General features: G+C 43.5%; 1 protein-coding gene across 1 annotated transcript in view; it reads right to left on the bottom strand.

Annotated features, from left to right (window-relative positions):
- Positions 1–21,123, bottom strand: part of ADAM28 (ADAM metallopeptidase domain 28) — a 73,012-nt gene that overhangs the window by 11,638 nt on the left and 40,251 nt on the right. The window contains exons 9-19 of the mRNA XM_083480430.1: positions 18,049–18,218; positions 17,473–17,557; positions 13,969–14,099; positions 10,545–10,722; positions 9,196–9,285; positions 8,111–8,306; positions 7,582–7,684; positions 6,234–6,390; positions 4,852–4,932; positions 2,463–2,541; positions 371–473 (exon numbers count right to left, since the gene is read on the bottom strand). Coding sequence (XP_083336556.1) covers positions 371–473; positions 2,463–2,541; positions 4,852–4,932; positions 6,234–6,390; positions 7,582–7,684; positions 8,111–8,306; positions 9,196–9,285; positions 10,545–10,722; positions 13,969–14,099; positions 17,473–17,557; positions 18,049–18,218 — 1,373 coding nt within the window. The remainder of the gene's footprint in view (positions 1–370; positions 474–2,462; positions 2,542–4,851; positions 4,933–6,233; positions 6,391–7,581; positions 7,685–8,110; positions 8,307–9,195; positions 9,286–10,544; positions 10,723–13,968; positions 14,100–17,472; positions 17,558–18,048; positions 18,219–21,123) is intronic.

Raw genomic sequence — 21,123 nt, 5'->3', positions numbered from 1 at the left:
CATACAAATGTGCATTACTTTACAGGAAATGGGCATACAAAACTGTGTTTTATGGAGAAATGCATAAATACAAAACACATACAATTTATGGTGCAAGTGCCTACAGACAGGCTGCACTAGCCATCCCTAATCTGAACAGCTGCAAGTCCTCCAGCCCTGCTTTTAATCAAGGCGAATTATAGCTCCAAATCAGCAGGTTTCTGGTATCCAAAATCTAAGTCTCTACTGCTCAAACTAGCCAGAGTTGGCTTTCCATCCCAATGTTCAATCTGGCCACACATGCCATTCCTAGTATTGAGCGCTTAGCAAATCCAGCAGTTAAACCCTTTTGCAAAATTTTGGCTGACAATTCTTCACTTAAAAGATTCACCTTGGACTATTTTTCTTCTTGGAAATTTTGTACCGGAACAAGACAATGATGGTGACTGCTGTGACTAAAATGGCTAACAACACTGCAACAATGATGATGATATCTGCAAAAAAAGAACAGGCCATAAACAAATCTGAGATTGTACTGAGAGACAATTCTTGGAAATCATGCTTCCCCAAAGACTCCCTATTCCTCATGTGTGACATAGGAAATGATCCAAAACACATTCTGTCAGCCTGAGGACCAGTTCGTGATGAACTAGATTTTCACAAAAGTGTGTCAGAAAGCCCCACACCTTCCCTTCTCTTCTCCTTCATATCCAAAAGTGACTTAAAGCTTCTGTTTTCACTTTTGACTAAACCATGAGGGAACTGTGGTTTATTCGAACTCTAGTTACTTACCAAACCAGAATATCAATGCATGGTTTGACCCTGGTTTGTTGTAACTATGGAGAGACCACAATCACCTCAAGGTGAGCATGGTTTAGTCCAAGGTGAATAAATTCACCTCCTTTTGTGAAAGAAGAAGAGGGGAGGTTGCATATGAACCTACCTGAGGCTTTGCTGCAGTTCATTTATGACCATCTAAACCATGGTTTAGAGAATCGCCTGGCATCTGTAATATAGGGTTAATTATACTGCCCCATCTTACAGAAATTGTAAGGATTAAAACAAGCTACTGTAAGTGAATTGCTTTGGATACACAAAAGCTTGTAGTTGCTGTTCTAGGATAAATGTGTGCATGAGAGAGAATAATGTGTGTCACTCTGAGCTCTTTGGAGTGAAGGGCAGGATAAAAATATAATAAGGCAATGTGTTGATAATAGGTAAATAAATAATGGGCCACCATCCTCTTTGCCTACAACTTCTTGCTCAGAGAAGGGTCATCTTGCAGCTAAGTAATGAACTACATCCTTCTTCAAATAGAGCTCTTAGTCTCCTCTTCCTGGCCATCATCAAGCCAGCAAGAATTCAACAGGATGATATCACACTGTATGCTAGGATGATTGCACCTGTTTTTCTGCTACCCAAGGATCCTTCCCCAAATTACATAAGATGCAGTCCTAACCCTACTTACCTGGGGTAAGTCCCATGGATTTCAGTAGGACTGAGTAGATTTGGTTAAGATTGTACTAGTTATTAACCCCCCCCCCAATATTTTTATAAACTTGTTAATACTTTGGGGCACCTGAGTTTACTACTTTATCAGGAGAAACTTGCAGTCATGCAGAGCAACAGAAGAGAGTTTGGTGTACACTTTGCTACATGTCCTGGAGAGAGAACTGGTAAATATGGCCAACCTAATGCCACTGAAATCAGCAGTAAGGGAAGAATTTATAAGAAGCAAAGGTGGGTCACCCCAAATGACAGCCGTGCACTGAGTTCCCCCATCACAACTCCAGCAATGTATTACAGAACTTACCTGATGTCCTGATGTTGTTACCTAAATGACCATTCACTTCCATCACTAGCCCAGCTATGTGGAGCAGGAGAACACACAGAGAAGTGGCTTATGCCAAACTGAGTTTGCAGCTGCAAACTTTCAACAATATTGGGACAGGGTGGGTTGTTCCCTGAAATAGTGGCCAATATTTCAGGTGGGATTTTTGGAAGAGTTCATGGTGAGGCAGGTTTACCATTTGTGGCAGAGAAGGTGTGCCGCCGCCACCCCCAACTCCCAACTCCCAATAAGGTAACAATAAAGCTCTGTTTAGCGGCTGGTGGATGCCATTTTTCACCCCAGAATACTCCAGAACGATGCTGGATCTGGGGCATTCTGAGGAAAACATGTCAGCTGCAAACTAGTAGCTTCTGAGAAGAGCTCCATCATTGCCTTCATTTTACCGTTTAGAGCTTTAAAAGGGGTAGACACTCATGGCCGCCCCCATTGCAAATAGTAAGCCTGCCTCCAAATCCATTCAAAAGTCCTCACCCAATGACCCAAATCCCCCTCCCCAAAAAATTAATCATCTGTGAACTGGGTGGCAAATTTGGGGAAGAGGCCATTTTGTTAGCCATATGACAAAAGAGTCCACGGTTATGTTAGGTGAAGAGAAAGGGGGAGTGTGGCAGGGGCTCTTGCTTTAACTCACATCTATTTGCTGTGGGGTCATCGCAATTTGGTGGCGCCCATCCTTCTTCACACTGGCATAGCAGCTCATGGTCACATACCTGTGATAGCACAGACCTAGCATTAGTCTCTAAAATGGGCACATGGAAAAGAAGCAGACCATGCTTGCTTTATTCATTCATTTATTTATTTATTGGAAAGATGTCTATCCTGCCTTTTGATCAGGTCTGTTATTCAATGCAGTGCAAGTCATAAAACAAACATTTTAAAATAAATACAAAATTATATAGATAACAAAGGCACAGCTCCAACAAATTATCAAAACTGCAGTCAATCCCAAAATTGGTGTAAGTCATCAGCTGTTAGCCAAAATACTGAACACACATACACACACACGCGGACTTCTTTGAGAAGGGGGAAACTTTCAAAACTGTCTTGTCTACCTGAGAGTCAAAGGTGGTCAAGGCCTCCTTGTGGAAAGGAATGGCCCTCACAATTTACAGAAGAAGACCTCTGGCCACCCATTGCCAGGACTCCAGCAGTGGAGAGACTGCTGCTGTCCTTCTTGTGAGCTTCCCATGGGCATCTGCTTGACTGCTGTGAGAACAAGATGCTGGAGAAGATGGGCCTTTGTCCAGACTCCACAGGGCTTTTCTCATGATCTTATGTTCCTGCTATGATGACCTGGCTAACCTTAGAAACTATGATCCTGTCTCCAATCTTCCTGATTTGGGCAAGGTGCCTGAGTGTGTGGTCACTTCTCAGCACCAGGATTTTAAGGATGAAACCAATTTTGCTCCTGTCCTGGTTTTAGGACCAAAACTGTCTTGCTCAGGACAGTGGATGGCCTACACTGGGCCTACATCACCTGGCTCCCTTCCTGTTGTCTTCAGACTGTTAATTTAATTGCTGCTTTTCATGGCTGTAAGTTTTTTAGTAATACATGCTTATTCTTCAATGTATTATTAGGGTTTCCTTTTTTCCTTCTTTTGTAAGTTTCTCTGGGTACTTATTGGTAAAAGTAAAGGTAAAGGTACCCCTGCCCGTACGGGCCAGTCGTATCCGACTCTAGGGTTGTGCGCCCATCTCACTTAAGAGGCCGGGGGCCAGCGCTGTCCAGAGACACTTCCGGGTCACGTGGCCAGCGTGACGAAGCTGCTCTGGCAAGCCGGCACTAGCGCAGCACACGGAAACGCCATTTACCTTCCTCTTATAAAGCGGTACCTATTTATCTACTTGCACTTAAGGGTGCTTTCGAACTGCTAGGTGGGCAGGAGCTGGGACCGAACGACGGGAGCTCACCCCGCCGCAGGGATTCGAACCGCCGACCATGCGATCGGCAAGTCCTAGGCGCTGAGGTTTTACCCACAGCGCCACCCGCGTCCCTTTTACTTATTGGTAGAAAGATATAAATATTAAATAATATTTTAAAAAACAGAATAACACATTTAACAACAATATAGTAATAATATGCAATTAATAATTTCTTTTTTGTAAACCACTTTGAGGGTTTTTACAATAAAGTGGTAAATAAATTTTATGAAATAAATAAAATAATAATAATAATAATAATAATAATAATAATAATAATAATAATAATGGTGACATTTAACGGTCACTGTTGAAATGCCATCGGGTTCAGGGCTTGCTTTCACCATCAGGTTTTGCCAGCAAGAGAGGACTTTGCATCCAGTTCCACACATTTTGGCTAGTGCAACAAACTCTGGGCTCTTCATGCCATGGGACTCAAGGGTTAACCGCAACCAGTGAGCCCAAGTACATGTCCAGATACATCTTCATTGGCTCCAGTATAAAGTAGGGACGGGTGAATCTATCCATTTTTGTTTCCTTCTCCTAGTATAAACTTTGTTGTGTGCATTTTTGCCTAATGTATACAGTTTTGAAGGAAATTTCCCCGAATACAATGCAGTTTTGCACAGTAATATGTCTATTTTGTGCACACTTTCCCCCAATATACACATCTGGGTTAGAGAGCTGCATTGCAAAAATTAGGATAAGTTAAAATTTTGAAGGATAGCTGCATTCCAATTCTCATTAAAATGCAACTGAACACATTTCTCTTCCCCATCCCTGGTAGAGACAGATCAGAGAGCAGCATACACAGTATCTTGTAACTGACAACCAGGACTGGGGCACTGGAAGCTACAGAAGAAATACTGGGCATGGGCAGAGGTGGGGGAAAGCAAAAGAACCAAAGTCTCCAATGCAGAAATTCAGTGACTCATTGAGGAACATGGTCCTGGGAGAATACTGTGAGAGGAAGGGTGAAGAATACAGGCATACGTGCTCAACAGAGGAAGGAAAGGTTTGTGTCTCTAAGCAGAACGTTTACAAAGGCCACTAAAGAGCAGCCACCATTATTCTTCCCTTAACCGTGATGTAACTCTTACAGCATGTCCTTGGCACTTGGAAGAACAGTTGGTAGACCTGTAGGCTCTCTCAATCTCGACACATTGCCCATTGCTGCAGACCTGAAAGCAAAATGCCAAAGATGATCAACAGGGTGGGGCGGTTCTTTTCTTTTCTGCAAAACCGAACACCACTGAAGCTTCAGTTAAAAGGTTCAAGTAGTGAGTAAAGAGAAAGAGCCTTTTCTGTGTGGGAACACGGATAGCCTCAGCCAGGTAGTATAGATAATATCTGGCTTACGGTACAAATAGTGTGACTGGATATAACTTTCTGACCCTGTGCTCCCACCCGCCATGTTGGTAGGCAGCTCAGATCACAGTCTGATATGGCAGCTTTCTAGCTTTGTTGTGTCCTCAAAGAAGGGGTACTTGTCAGTTTCTTGAGCCTGTGAGTCTAGAGACCTGCTTGGCTGGGGAGGAGATGGCCAGTCATGACTGAGCTATACTAATTTCTGACCTCCATCTTAAGATCCATGTCACTTTAGAAGAGGGATCATCAACGTTTTTTAGGCTCATGGGCACATTTGAATTTTTGAGTGGATGCTGTGAGTGACACCTCCTCTGGTCACTTCTCTCCCTTCTAGGCCAGATGTGCTTCTTCTAAGCCCAGTGCTTCTTTTCTACAAAAAGAGGTGCTGGTACTCACCATGAAGATGTTCCAGTAAGTGCCACACTTTTTAACAACAACAAAAGGAGGTGCTGGTACTGCATACCCTTCAGTACCCCTTTTTAAAAAAGCACTGAGCACCCCACATGAGACAGAAGCACACACACACTTCCTTTTCCCAAGGCATCTGGGAAAAGATCCAGTAGAACTAATCTGAACCTTGTAAAGGGAGAGGAAAAGAACATCACTCTTCCAGCTTCCTCCTTCAGCTCTAGGCATTTTTCAAGGGACGAAGAAGGTAACCACCCTCATCACCTCATGGAAGCAGAGAGTGTGGGGTCAGAGGGCTTCCTAGGCACCACAAGAGGAATTCAAGGGCCCCAGAGCCCCAGTGGGAGCCAGGTAGGTGACTTCTGCTTTCAGAGAATAAGGGCATGCCAATTTCACTCCTTAAAAAGGCTCAGAAAAATTGTAATGGAATTAAATCTTAAAGCTGTAGCATTCAGGATATTATTGTGCCGGCATTTGAAGTATGTGAACATAACTTGGACAGGCTCAGTTCACAGGCAGGATCAGAAGCATGGCTGACAAATGAACCCCAAAGGTGCAGCCCTGCTTGGCAAGCTACCGGTGTGAAACGGCTCACTCTGTTCTTGCAGCAATTCCAACAACCGCATTACAGAAATTGTGCTTGAGAAACCTCCCCCCCCCCCCGACCACACCTGTGGATCAAAGGAAGAGGATGTGAGTCACTAACCATGCCTTCTCCGCATTTTGTTCCAGTGGCAACCATTCCACCATCTTCTTGGTCCTTGCCTGGGAAACTGCCTTTGCATGTATCAAACGACACTAGACTTCCAGTTGAAGGCATTCGAGAGCCTCCTGTACAATATAACTTGCCACACTTTATATCTCTGAAAAGGAAGCAGACGGTTACCTTGAGTTTTTCTTTTAAACAAGAACAGACTAATTGGGAAAGTCATATTTTTTTTCTCATTTGGAATCCTCATGCATCACCAGATTAACTGATGTTCGTTTGCCCTTCTGGAATAGCTCAGTTGGTGGAGCATGAGATTCTTCATCTCAGGGTTGTGGTTTCAAGCCCCACCTTGGGCAAAGGATTCCTGCATTGCAGGGGTGGACTAGATGACCCTCAGGGACCTTTCCAAGTCTACAATTTTATGATTCTATTATTATTATTTCATTACTAGAGATAGGATAAACAGAAGACTGCTCATCTAAGGATGGATAAACCTATCAATTTCGGTTCTCTCAGCTTCTCATCCCCCCCTCCAGTCTTAAATACAGTTTTTTGCACTTCCATAAGAAGTTTCCCCAAAAAAGGTTTTATACGAAAACCTCATGAAAATTTGTCAGCATTTCAGAGCAAATTTAATATACACCTATTTGTATGATCTTTTGACTAATATACACATTTTTGCATGCAGTTTCCCCTAATTTAATGCTTTTTTTGTATGCTATCTTCACTAATATATGCATTTATAAGCGCATTTAACCCTAATATGCATTTTTGAACACGTTACTTATCTGGGAACTGCATTGCAAAATCCAGAGAGGTGCAAAATTTGAAGGATTTTTCACATATTGTCTCCGAATGTGCTAATTAAATGTGAACTGAATCTAGTTTCTCCCTCATCCTTATGCTCACCCCACCCCCAAGTTAACTGGGTTGTTTGCAGTAGCCCAGCGGAACTCTGAAGCTCATTTAGGAGACGGTTCACGGTACGAAAGAATACTCAAAGAACCCAATTCCCACCACCCGCAGCTGACATAATCTGCCTGTCTTTAAAGGGGAGAGCAGAGCCATGGTGTCTGCGAGCAGAACTGGAGGACCATTTGCAGCAGGTTGCGCTTCCTGACCTGAACCTCCTTGTAGAAATCAAGCAGAGACGGCTGACCTTTAGAGAGCCCTTGCTTAATTTTTCATGATGCCTCCTATTGGATATTTTTATACCCCACCTTTCTCTCATTCCGGAGGCCAAGGTGGTATGCATAGGGTCCCCAGGAATTGGTCAGACCAGACCCAAGGTGATGTGCTCTCAGACAACTATGCCCTGGGACTGATTTGTGTTTGTGGCGCTTACTTTTTTCCACATGGTATGTATGTGCCATTAGCCTTCTTGCAATGGCCATAATAAACCCCGTTCTGGTTTATAGCATAACAAGAATCCACACCCACTGTGGCACCTGAAAAGGCAAAAGAAATAAAATAAAATCTTCAGCATGTAGCAGTATAATGGTATGAATCGCAAAAGCAGAACGTGAGCACAACACAGTGCCGGATCAAGCCAAAGGCACATCATAAGTCACAACTTTTGACCAGTCCTTTTTCTGCTGTGTTGCTAGGTGATGTGGCTGAGCTGAAAGAGGTTTGGAATAGGCGTAAGTCTCTCCTTCCCCCATCCCACCCCTTTTCAGGGAGTCACATCAGCTTCGGTTCTCCTGGATGAGTCCCAGCAGAGGCAGCTGAGCCCTGATTGCGCTACAGTGCAGGAATTACACCCATGTATCCTCAGCTGAGCTCCGGCTCAGCAGGAAAGATCAAGTTAAACTGAATACAAATCTGTAAGCCTCTTTCAAGTTAGATGTTCAGTAACTCCAGGGTTCACTCACCTGGCCCCCAAAGTGCAAGGCATTGGTTCTGCAAAGTGGGACACTTCCCCATGTAGCAGTAACCCTCATTATTTTTGCAAGGGAATCCATTCACTCGGAAGCGATCCATGGGACATTGCTGAGAGGTCCCTGTGCACAGTTCTGGTAGGTCGCAGTCATGCTTCACTGGCCGGCATACAGCGCCTGCTCTTCTAATCTGTAGGGGAAAGGGAAAGGTCATCCAATCCCTCATTATTTATCATATTTAGCAGTGGAGATCAAATATAAATGATCATGGTTCGTCCAGTCTACAGTGAAGCCTTCTCTTCTCTGCCATGCTGGCTACCAACTAGGGAAGGATGGGCATCCCAGCCCAAACAGCTCCAGGGGTTTCCACAAGACTCTCAGTGTTTGTGGGAGGGGATTCAAGCACATACTGGAAAATGTAGTTTCGCAAAGTCAATGTGGATTAAAGTGCTCTACTGCAATAAATCCACTGTTAAACACGAAAAGAACTATTTTTTCAATTAGGAAAGAGGCAGGGAAATGCATCAAGAAGTATGAATGCTCATTGTTCTATAAGCTCTCCACAAACAAATCAGAATGAATGCTCAATAAACAGGTCATCTGGAGAAGTCCAGAAATAGCATGGATTCCCGGCTGAGCCCATAGGGTTGTACCCAACATTAAGTCAGACCCATTGAAATTAATGTACATGGCTAACCTAGGTCCATTAATTTCAGTGGATCTAGTCTGAGTAAAGTTAATTGGCTACAACTTATGGTGTTACATTGCCTGAAAGGCACAATGGCATTCATGTCATAAGTGGAGACCATCATATTCAACTTGTGTTACTTACCAGAGCTAAGAGGTTGCCATAAGAGGTCCATTCCTCTCGTGGCAACAGAACTACTCAGCCTCCCCACAAATTCCTATGCAGACATGTTAATAAGTTTCAACTGAGCTTTAGAAAGCAACCCAGAAAGAATATAAATATGCTTGCTATCAATATGGGCAATAGAGAGAAACAGAGATTACATCCCCATTTGACCAATGTGCAACAGGATTGAGAGGTATTATTTTCAGTGTAGGAAACAAAGCCTTACCTGGCAATTTTCACAACAGTCCCCATATCCACATTTAGCACCTGGCTTCAGTTTACAAGTTGCAGCCTCGCAGCAGTCATTTTTGCATTCCTTAAAACCAAGAACAGTCCTGTATTATCAACTTAATTTTGCCTGATCTCTTCCAATTAGTATCTTTTCAGATGGGTAACTAATAAAGGAGGGAAGTATTTCTTCAGCACACTTCATCTAAAATACTAATGATTGTAAACTGAAAGGCGGGTGCTTATTTAATCAGAGCTGTGTGAACTTGGTGTTAAAAAAAGTCAAAATGAAAAATGAAAATTCTGCACTAAGCTAATTTAAATGAGGTGTCAAGAAAAGTTTAATTTTGCAATCTGCATAAATTGTGCAAACCAAGTATATTTGCATAATATTCCCCCCTTTTCTTTTGTATAATTTATTCTGTCTAGCTCCTCATGGGTTTATGCAAGAGACTGTCACCCTCTCCCTGCCAATTGCAAATCACGCTCAGAGCAGGTCTCTGGCTTCTCATTTGAAAACAATCTGAAATGTTCAATGTTCAGCACCCAGTGCCATAGTCAGTGCTTCTTCTATGTTCCCACAGAAGAGTTAATGAGTAGTTACCACATTGTTACTTTAAGTAAGGCCCTATTGGAAAGATACTACATCATGGCATTGTATCATTCCAGGTGCATTGTTTGGGCTCGTGCTGGCAAAAGGAAAAAGGAAAAGGAAAGGCACTGCTGCTGCTGCTACGTAGTTATCCCAGGACAAGATCCAGGTTTGATGGGGTCCTCAGCAACATATCCTCGGATGGACTCTTTCCTACATCAGTGGATTTGTCTTACAGAAGTGGTGGGAGCAGCGGGTGGCTATTTAACTTTCCCACAATGCCCAAGTGACACGATGGCAGGAGCACTGTGGAAAATTTAAATGGTAACTCACAGGCCCCAGGACAGAAGTCAATAGCTGTGGACCCTGTCTCAGAGCCAGGGAGAGGGCAGCTGCCCAGGTTGAGTAATTACCCCCCTGCCCAACCCCCCAAATTGCAGTTATTTCCCTTCACACATCATTTTCTTTTTCCAATTTGGTATCATCTTGCATTTCCCTGCTCCTTCAAACAGAGGATACACCACTTCTATCTGCATTAATAATATTTTTTTAAAGGAACTTTTGCAACCTTCACTTCAAAATTAAAATTTCCAAATTTGAAATTGGGACATTGGTACATTGATATCTTGCATTGCCAATCCATGTGTTCTTTAATGTGAAAGTGCACCCAGTTACGCCATGAAACAGCCATAAGATTCTGTTAAGAATTTCACCCATTGACAAGTTCATTTTCCCAGCAGTTCATTAACAGATACCTCTGGAGAGCCGCAGTCACATTCTTCTCCCTCTTCAACAAAGTCATTCCCGCAGACGGGGGTTGCAATGATATCTTTTGGAGATGGAATGTTAGTTATACAGGATGGGGTCCGGTCCATGATGTATTTCTGAAAATCCTGCAAACTGCAGGAGCTGAAGTCCCGGGGAGTTTTGTAGCTGTAAAGATGAAAAGATATGTGGGAAATTATTCTAGCCAATAATTGGGAGGGATGATATAGTGCAGTGGTAGAATGCATGCTTTGCAGGCAGAAGGGCACCTCCAATCAACACAGGTCTGGCAGCAGCAAACAGGTGAGGAGAAAGGCCTCTGCATCAGATCACAGCCACCACCTCAAGCTGAAAGCCTTTAGCAAAGAACCAAAGGGATCTACATTCTCAGTCCGCCAGAGAATACTGGTATGGATGGACTATATCTATTGGAATCATAGAGTTGTAGAGTCATCTAGCCCAACTCTCTGCAATGCAGGAATCAATGAATTGCTTAATGCCACAACAGGCTTCTAAAATATAAGAACCAGCTGCACAGATATTTAAATAGTGTGGCTTAGTATAGTCCTAAATAAGCAAAGATTCATCATCACTAACTCACTCAAATTCTTTAGGAAACACAGCAGATGCATGGATGGACTAGAGTGGTGCAAATTTTGTTTTCCCATTGTGTCAATTTTGGCCACATCTACCCCGAGTCTTTATAAGATGCAAACACACCTTTCCCCTCAATATGTCACAACCAGTTCTCACAGATTCTGCACAAGTCTAAAGACCAGGTTTTATAGTCATTTTAAAAAAGAAAAGAAAAATACAATGAAAGTTGTAGTTTGGATGAGAACCAAAACCTAAGACCACAGTCAGGACAAGAATTCTCACTCTGTGGTGCAGTTTTCTTGCAGAATTTTGTATAGACTTCTAAGAAACCTATTTCTCCTTGCCACTAGTATTATGCAAGATCCCTTTTTGCACAGCGTGACTTGGTGACCAATGTTCATGCCCGTGAGAGACGTGCATTCCATCAAGAGGCCAAACCAGGGAAGACTGCAACTGATTTGCTCAATGCACATCCATTTTTTAAAAAATAAAGTCTCTAAGCAGTTTACAAGACATATTACATTCATCAATAGAACAGTACAAAAGGCAAGTAATTAAAACACGTGAAATATAATTAAAATTAACTGTAAAAGATCAAAACATGCCAACATCTGTATGTCTGGATAAAAAACATCAGCAGGTTCCTGATGACAACAGGCAAGGAGTTCCAACGTGTAGGTCCTGCCACATTAAAAGGCTGATTTCTTTCAAGTATAGAATGAGTGTTATCTGCAGTACTATTTTTCTAGAAAAAGAAACCATGAACACCTCCCTTATTCTCTTAGAATGGCAATGGTGCCCACCTAAGAGGAGCAGGAACTCAGTTCTGGTGAGTTTCGGCTGAAAAAAGGTCTTGATTACTTGCAACAGTGCCAGTTCAGCAGATCTAAGCAGTCAACTGGGCATATATGAGGTAAGGTGATCCGAAAAGTAAACTGGTCCCAAACTGCTAAGGGGTTTATATGTAATGTCAATATTCAGTCCTTATTGTATTTTAATATTTTTCTGGAAGCTGCCCAGAGTGGCTGGGGAAACCCAGCCAGATGGGTGGGGTATAAATAAATAAATTATTATTATTATTATTCAGTCACTTCATCTGAAAAAGCTTTATTATGATTCTATGATTCTATTCCTGTTCAAACTAGCAGCCAAGCTATGTGTTACATTAAAGCTCTGTGTTTGGAATTCCATATGTAATTTTCTTTTTTTTTAAAGCAGCTGTTGTTTTTTATCAGGGCCATGGCTAGAGGAAGAATGATCTAACTCTTCTTTGAAATATCATGGCCCCAATGCAGATTGCTCCTCCAGACCTGTTATTAGCTTTGAAGGGGAAGATGTGTTGGCTTTGAAATATAAGTTTTCTGCTTTCCCCCTCCATGGCTAAGAAAAGCTCCAAGGAATTGATTTGGGTCCATGATAAACCTCCCATGCATGGCCTCGATCCAAATTGTACCTCATGGCTGCATTTGCAGAAATAAAAAAAATCACCCACACAGCTCCAGTGTAAGGTCTCATTTGGCCCTACTGTGAAACAATTTGCTTAGGGTTAAAGGAACACTTAAATAGAGATTAGGGATGGACCAATCTGTCACTTTTTGTTTCTTTCAGTTTCTCATTTTCCTCCCATCTTAAGTTCAGTTTTCCACATTTCACCATCATTTTGTCATTTTTTAAATGTTAAAAGTCCTCATGGAAACTCATCAGCATTTTAGTGTGAATTTCTCAGGTTTATTTACATTTTTGTATGTTACTTTTGCCAATATAAGCATTTTTGTGCAGATTTTACACTAGCATACACATTTTTATACACATTGCTTGGCTTGAGAATTGCGTGGCTGAATTCAGAGGAGGGAAAATATCAAAGGATGTTTCTATTGTTTCGGAAAGCACATATTAAGGGAGGGAGGGGGAGAGGCATGTGGGTGAGCAATGGTCACCAAGTCACATCATGAAAGCAAAAGGGGATCTACTGAAAACCACTCACAACCAGACGCGGTTTTCTGTTAAGGTCATAACAAAGTTGCACCAGAAACCTCAGCACTTGCTTGTTGGGGGAAAGCAGACATTCTTGAAGCAAGTGCTTCTGTGTGAAACACCAAAGAAATCCTTTCACATATTAAAACTGCATATGATGCACAAATTCCATCAAATAACTCCCTGAACATGAGGGAATGAGCACCCTGGGCTTTTTGCAGCAAGTACAGAAACTTCCCAAACAACTGCATGCTCTATCAAGGCTGCAAGAGGCTTACACAAAAGACAGCAATAGAAGTCTGCAATAGAGCCATGTCTAGCAAGACCTATTTCTGAGCCTAAGCAAAGCAACAACATCAATCAGCCAGCAAACAAAATTCTGTGATCTACTGATTTCACTGAGAGAGGAACTAGTCAGGAATGCATTAACAGTCTCTCAACTTTCTTAAAAAATGAAAAGCAGCTGCAAAGTGCTGCCACTTTAAATGGAAGAAACGGTGGAGAGGGCTGCTTAACCCTTTCTACTCCCACCATTTATCAGTTCAAGATTGCTCTCTCTAATTATATTTATTTAACAAAATTTATATACCACTTGGCTGTAAGAAAACCCAGTTTTTATGCCCAGTTTAACTAAATCTCTCCTCTGATAACAAAGAAGCAGGTGCTAGTTTCAGCAGACGATGGGTTAAGCACTTTTGCTCTCCAGCAGAGTTTTCTGCACCATCCTGGCAACAGTCCCATGCAACATAGTTGAATTATTAATTCAAAACTGTTTAGCAGCAATTGCATTCAAAAGCAACCACAGGTTTTGCCAGACTCCTCTGGCAGGTACAGGGGACTCACCTGAGTTGCGCCGCCATGATGCATGATCCAGAACTGCACTTACAGAAACTTGCATCGTGATTCATGCCAAAGTTATGCCCCATTTCATGGGCCATGGTTGCACCAATAGCAATTGGGTTTGGGTTGTGATCCTGCAGAACGGAGAACAGTTAACCTATTGTTAGTCTTCCAGGAAACAGAAGATGATGGTGGTTATTAGCATTGCGTGGAAAAGCTCAGTGAAATTTTGAGTGAATATTAGGCTCTGGAGGTGGGTGGAGGGAGGGGAGGAAAATCTAGTCATTTTCAAGGGTCTGTTGTTTCTTAATAGCAGCTATTTTTTCACTTCTTAAAAAAAAATATGGAATAGTTGCCAAAAAATTAAGGGGCCTAAGTTAAAGGTGTTTGACCAAACTGCGGGAGGCAGTGGAAGACAGGAGTGCCTGGCGTGCTCTGGTCCATGGGGTCGCGAAGAATCAGACACAACTAAACAACAACAACAAAGGTAAAGGTAAAGGTACCCCTGACCCGAAGGTCCAGTTGCGGACGACTCTTGGGTTGAGGTGCTCATCTCGCTTTACAGGGTGAGGGAGCTGGTGTTTGTCCGCAGACAGCTTCCGGGTCATGTGGCCAGCATGACTAAGCCGCTTCTGGCGAACCAGAGCAGCACACGGAAACAACGTTTACCTTCCCACCAGAGTGGTACCTATTTATCTACTTGCACTTTTGACGTGCTTTTGAACTGCTAGGTTGGCAGGAGCTGGGACTGAACAATGGGAGCTCACCCTGTCACGGGGATTCAAACCTTAATTCGAACGCTGACCTTAATAAATAATAATAAATTTTTATTTATATCCCGCCCTCCCCAGCCGAAGCCGGACTCAGGGTTTTATTAACAACAATAAAATAATACAACATTCTAAATTGGCAAGCCCTAGGCTCAGTGGTTTCGACCACAGCGCCACCCGCGTCCCGCTGGGCCTAAGTTAGCCATGCCCATTAACTTCAATGGATCTTTTCTGTGTAGGAGAAGCACTGGATAAAACCCATAGTTTTATCACTGCTGCAAGTGGCCATGGTGGTTCTGTTGATGATCCATTGGCTGCCAATTCCCCTCCACACCTCTGCCCTTGGAATAAAACTATATTGTGATGTATACTCCTTCTAGGAGCACAGAGGGGAGGTAGCAGCTGCCACCAGTCCAGTAAAATATTTCAGAAAAACAGTTTCTGGAACCCCCCCCCAAAAAAATGGCCACTTCTGAATGGAAAAGCAAATTTGGGGGAAAACATTTCTGCTCAGCTCTATTCTCTATTTATGCATCACATGCAAGAGAGCATTTTTTGAAAGGGCTGCAACTTGCTTGGAGGGCAGATGCTCTGCAGGGGCAAAGTTCCATGTTCCATCTCTGGCATCTCCAGACAGGGCTAGAGATAAGTCCCCTTTCTGAAACTCTGCTGCCAGTCAACGTAGACAATACTGAACTAGACAGACCTACGGCTCCTCAATGGATAGGGGATGGGGAACATCAGGCCCAGGGTTCAAACGCAGCCTCCCAGACCTCTCTATCTTCTCAGGCCACATGCCCCCCCCAGCCATGCCCCTGACTGGCCCTACTTTGCACCCTCGTTGCAGTGCTATTTCTCAAGAAAAAGAGGTGCCAGAACTGACCATGAACACCATCTTTGTTCTTTTAGAAAGGCAGTGGTGCCCACCTGAGAGGTGCCGGAACTGAGTTCCGGTGAGCTCCAGCTGAAAAAAAGCCGAGTGCTTTTGCTTGGCTACAACCTGTCCTTGATCTTTGTTAATGTCTCTTGCTTGTCTAGATAGTGGGTGGAGAGGGCTACTTAATGTATAGATATGTGCAGAAGTGAGTATATGTGGAAACTAGCCCACTATCCACCCACTATTGCAATCCCTCCCCATCCCCAAGGAGGCTGCCCAAATTATCTGGTGTCCCAGATCAGCTTCACCAGGGTTCCCCCTCCCTCTAGGGAAGCAGCAGGAATGGTGTCACCAAGAAGCTGGGGTTGTGGTTCTGCCCTGCCAGGCGAGCTGCTTCTGAGTAGCTTCTTTTATTCATATGTTCTGTTTCCAATTTGCATTGCTTTCAGGCAGGCCAAAGCGTTTAGGCAAAGGGGAAAAGTAAATGAAATTAATAATCTAACAGCATGCATGGCATGCTCCAACAGCATGTGTGGAGGCTGGTGGTGTTTCTGTTTCCTTCCCAGGATATTTCAGCAAGATCTAGGCCTCCAGAATTAGTGAGCTTCTTCCAAGGCTGACACAGCCTAACAGCTACATGTGGTGACTCACCAAAGGCTCGAGGGAAAACCTCTTTGTTGCTCCCTGCCTCAGATTGCAAAGTGGAACAAGTTTCCAAGCACCCCACAGGCCACAATTCACAGCCATTCAGCTGCTGTCATTGGTCATTCCTTCCACAGAGGCAGCCTACATCGTTCAGTTTTAGAGGTAGAAATGATCCCTGAGGTCATCCAGTCCAACCCCTTTTCCAGCTTCTGTGTAATTACCTTCAGCAAAATTGAACTCACCAGTTCTCTGGAAAGCCTGTTCCACTATCAAATAACAGTGCCATTCCTTCTACTAACACTTATCCAAAATCTGCTCCCTTGCAACTTCCACACATTAGATCTAGTTCTGGTTTTTTCCTGGAGTAGGGGGAGTCAATGTGGTAACTTCCCTATGCGGTTAGGCTCCATCTCCCATCCATCCTAGCCAGAATGGCCACATGGGCTAACCCTGCTCTGGAGCAACAGTAAATGTAAATTTACACATGTATATGTGTAAAGGTAAAGGGACCCCTGACCGTTAAGTCCAGTCGCGAATGACTCTGCAGAACTGCTTCCAGGTCATGTGGCCAGCATGACTAAGCCGCTTCTGGTGAACCAGAGCAGTGCACGGAAACACAGTCTACCTTCCCGCTGGAGCGGTACCTATTCATCTACAGGCACTTTTGACACGCTTTCAAACTGCTAGGTTGGCAGGAGCAGGGACCGAGCAACGGGAGTTCACCCCGTCACGGGGATTCGAACCGCTGACCTTCCAATCAGCAAGCCCTAGGCTCTGTGATTTAGACCACAGCACCACCTGCGTCCCTGGCCTATGTGTAGTTTATCCTAAATACACATTTTAAAGCATTTGGGCATATTTTTGAGCGGAGATGTGTGTTTCAAAAATCAGTGAAATGTGAAAACAGAAGAATAATTACATTACAGTTAACACGGGGTGTGTGGATTCGGTCTCTTCACTTTGGAATTCACAGGAATTGAGTTCCTCAAGCATCCCGGAACAGAATGAGCAAAGTCTGCTCTCACTCTAAGCCAACTCAGCCGTGCACAACAACAAATTCCTAAGACTCAGCCACATGCAAAAGCCAGTTCCCAGGATGAGGAAGCCACCGCCGATAAGTTGGTTTATGTTTGTAGTAAGGAAATGCCATTTTATAAGCCTTCCTTGCCTGCAACCCAATGTTCTTCCCTCCTCCTCCTATCTAATTTCACAAACCTGAACGACTCCCAAGGAATGAGCAGGGTTGCACATGGTTCCGACATAGGCCAGTCCTACTGTTGGTCCACTGAAGTCAATTCCTCTGAAAGAAAGGAGGGATAGAGAACAGACTGTGAGATCTCATTCAGAAAGACTCCATTGTTCTATCATTCATAGAATCTATTGCTGCATTTGGCAAAGAAGCCTTTGGCAATTCTTCCCAATGGAGTTGCAGACTATTAATATTTCAGTCTCAGAACTAAGGCACATGCAAGAAGAGTAGGAATCAATGAGTTTTGCCAGAACCCCCGTTTTTCATCCTGCACCCTGAAAATGGTAGAGGTTATTTGAACCCTTCCACAAATTTAGCCAAAAGTTCAAATGTTGCAGAAAATATGGTGTACCATCCCCCCTCACCCCCCCCCACTCCAGTACCATGTCAATGACACCCAGAAAAAACGGGCTGGTGAAAAACTGAGGAGGCCATTTGGGGGCAATGGTACCCCCCCACTCTTGACAGCATTTGGGGGAAGTGTTTGGCTCACTAAAGGCACTCCACCTCCGCCCACAACCTTCTGCCACAGGGACACATACGTGAGAAGCTGAGCATTATCGTTCCTTTTCCGCTTCAACAGAACTGCCTGCCTCCACGCTGAGAACCGGTCTAAAGTGCTGCCCGCAGATTCGTTCACATCAATCTTATCCCCATCAGACCAAACTTCTAGGCCGATCAATGCTACATGAACGTTTATGGCTTTGTAAACCTATGAGGAGAACAAACTGTAATCAGGGAACACACAAAATACCTTAAGAAATACCTTAGGGAAAAGTTGATAATAGATTTTATACTCCTCACCCCAACTTGGAGCAGATTAAATTGTATATATACTTTGAAACCAGGGTGTTTGTAAGGTAAAGGGACCCCTGACCATGAGGTCCAGTCGTAGCCGACTCTGGGGTTGCGGCACTCATCTCGCTTTATTGGCCGAGGGAGCTGGCGTACAACTACCGGGTCATGTGGCCAGCATGACTAAGCCGGTTCTAGCGAACCAGAGCAGCGCACGTAAAGGCCGTTTACCTTCCCACCAGAGTGGTACCTATTTATCCACTTGCACTTTGACGTGCTTTCGAACTGCTAGGTCGGCAGGAGCAGGGACCAAGCAATGGGAGCTCACCCCGTCACGGGGATTTGAACTGCCAACCTTCTGATCGGCAAGTCCTAGGCTCTGTGGTTTTGCCCACAGCGCCACCCGCGTCCCAACCAGGGTGTTAGGACAACATTAAAAGAAATACGAACGTTCCAGAATTGTATCCAATACTAGTCCTACTTAGAGTAGACCCAATTAAGTTGATGAAAATTGCTTAAGTTGTGGTCATTCATTCAAATGTGTCTACTCATTGTAGGATTTAGTTGGAGGCAAGCCCAAGGTTCTTATCTCTTGGTGTCTTTTTTTCTTTAAAAGCAGCCATGGGGTGCTTTTGTGGGGGGCGGGGATAGGGCTGGGCTGAGAAGGGGAGAGAAAGGGTTAATCCACAAATGCTTCCACAGACTCCTGAAACCAAGTAAAATTTCCATTGAAAGCCCCAAACAAAAGCACAAAACAACAACAACAAAATCACAAACAAGCAGCACGGAACAACAGTATGCAAAGATGTAGGTATCACAATCAAATTTCAATCAAGTTGTGGGTTTTTTAACAAATGCAAAGAATTATTATAGTTTGTAGGCAACAAAGATAATTCACACTTCATGTTGAATGACATTTTCAGATATTGTAACATGCATGTGAAATATAAACATTGTTTTCAAAATATAAACATGCATATTTCTAAATAATGTTACAGTGAAGAACACATGTGGGCAACCCTTACTCCCAAATGTTTTATGCACTTGTGAGGGCATTAAAATTAGGGATCTGCCAATCTGTCAATTTCAGCTTCTCTCAGTTTCTCATTATCCAATCTTAAATTCATTTAACTGCATTTCCATATCAGTTTCTGAATTCATCAGCATTTTACTGCAAATTCTTTCAAATATACACAAAGTTTGTCTGCAATTTTGCCTAATACACTCATTTTTCCAATGCAATTTTCCCTAATATAATGCATTTTTGTCTGTTGTGTTCACTGCTCTTTGCATTTGAATGTACACTTTAATGCAGTGTTTTTCAACCACTGTTCCGCGGCACACTAGTGTGCCACGAGATGTTGCCTGGTGTGCCGCGAGATGTTGCCTGGAGGGAGGCGGGCGAGTTGGGCGGCGAGAGGCGGGGCGGCGGCGGCGAGGAGAGGCCGCCCAGCGCGGGGCTCTCGCCGTCTGCCTGCCTGGCTGCCTGCGAGCTCGGCGGGCAGCGCCCGCCTCGCGGCTCTCATTCCCTGCCCCTGCCAAAGCTCACCCAGCCAAGCTGCGCTCTCCTTCCTGCCTCGCTTTGCTGCCTCCTCCCACCCCCAAAGCTTGGAGGTTCCCCGGCAAGGGGGAGGGAAAAAAATTGAAACTTAGACTTTCGTGCGTCCCTCCCGGCGTGACGCTGCGCGCTGACGTCACGGGGCTGTAATGGTGGTGTGCCTCGAGATTTTTTTCATCAAACAAGTGTGCCTTTGCCCAAAAAAGGTTGGGAAACACTGCTTTAATGTACATATGCATTTCTATACACATTCCTTGGCTGGAGAACAGCACGGCAAAACCTGAAGTATGAATTTTGAAAGGTGGCTACATTTTGCTACACATATTGTAATTGCTAGGAAGGTTTCACTTTAAATGCGAACTGAATTTAATTTCTCCCCATTCCTAAATATACTTCTAGGCCCTGCACTTCTTTCCTAAGAATACAAAAGGTGGCCATCTCTGTGATAAGTGATGTTGCTGTGCTCTAAAACTACCTGGTCAGGAATACAAAAATTGTTCATCTAGTAATGCTGAGATGCGTTCACATCAAACATCATTTTGTCAGCTCAGAGTGTAAAACAAGATTTCTTCACATGGACCTAAAGAAGTTTTGAGGTACATGCAATGAAAAAGTCTGTTGAATAAGAGAGAAACTTCCATTGAATAACTGAGTGACTTGTATAGAAATTTGAAATGTTCTTCTAATTTTAAATGCCCAGATTTTGAACACTAATTGCAAAAATCAGAGAGAAACAAGCTAAGAGGATTCTGACCATTGCTAATTTAATGCAGACTTTAATAATAATAATAATAATAATAATAATAATAATAATAATAATAATAAAAAAATTTATTTATACCCCGCTTTCCCCGGCCAGAGCCAGGCTCAGGGCGGCTAACACCAATAAAATCACAATAAAAACATAATAGGGGGAGGGGAAAAAAACAACATAAAATACAGGTTAATATGCAATTTAAAAAGCAGCCTCATTTTAAAAGTCGCCCATAAATCAAAACCATAAGGGGAGGGAAGACATAAGGGTCAGACTGAGTCCAAACCAAAGGCCAGGTGGAACAGCTTTGTCTTGCAGGCCCACAGGGCCCTAGTCTCTTGTGACAGAGCATTCCACCAAGTTGGGGCCAGTACTGAAAAGGCTCTGGCCCTAATCGAGACCAATCTAACCATATTAAAACATATGGTTAAAAACATATGTTTTAAAACATTAAAAAAACATATCTACACCTCGCTATTGTTCACTCAGGGTCACTGCCATTATATCTTA

The sequence above is a fragment of the Podarcis liolepis genome (assembly GCF_965112155.1).
Source record: "Podarcis liolepis genome assembly, chromosome: 16".
Taxonomy (NCBI): domain Eukaryota; kingdom Metazoa; phylum Chordata; class Lepidosauria; order Squamata; family Lacertidae; genus Podarcis; species Podarcis liolepis.
Note: the sequence above shows the minus strand (reverse complement) of the source record. Positions and strands in the feature narration are given on the sequence as shown.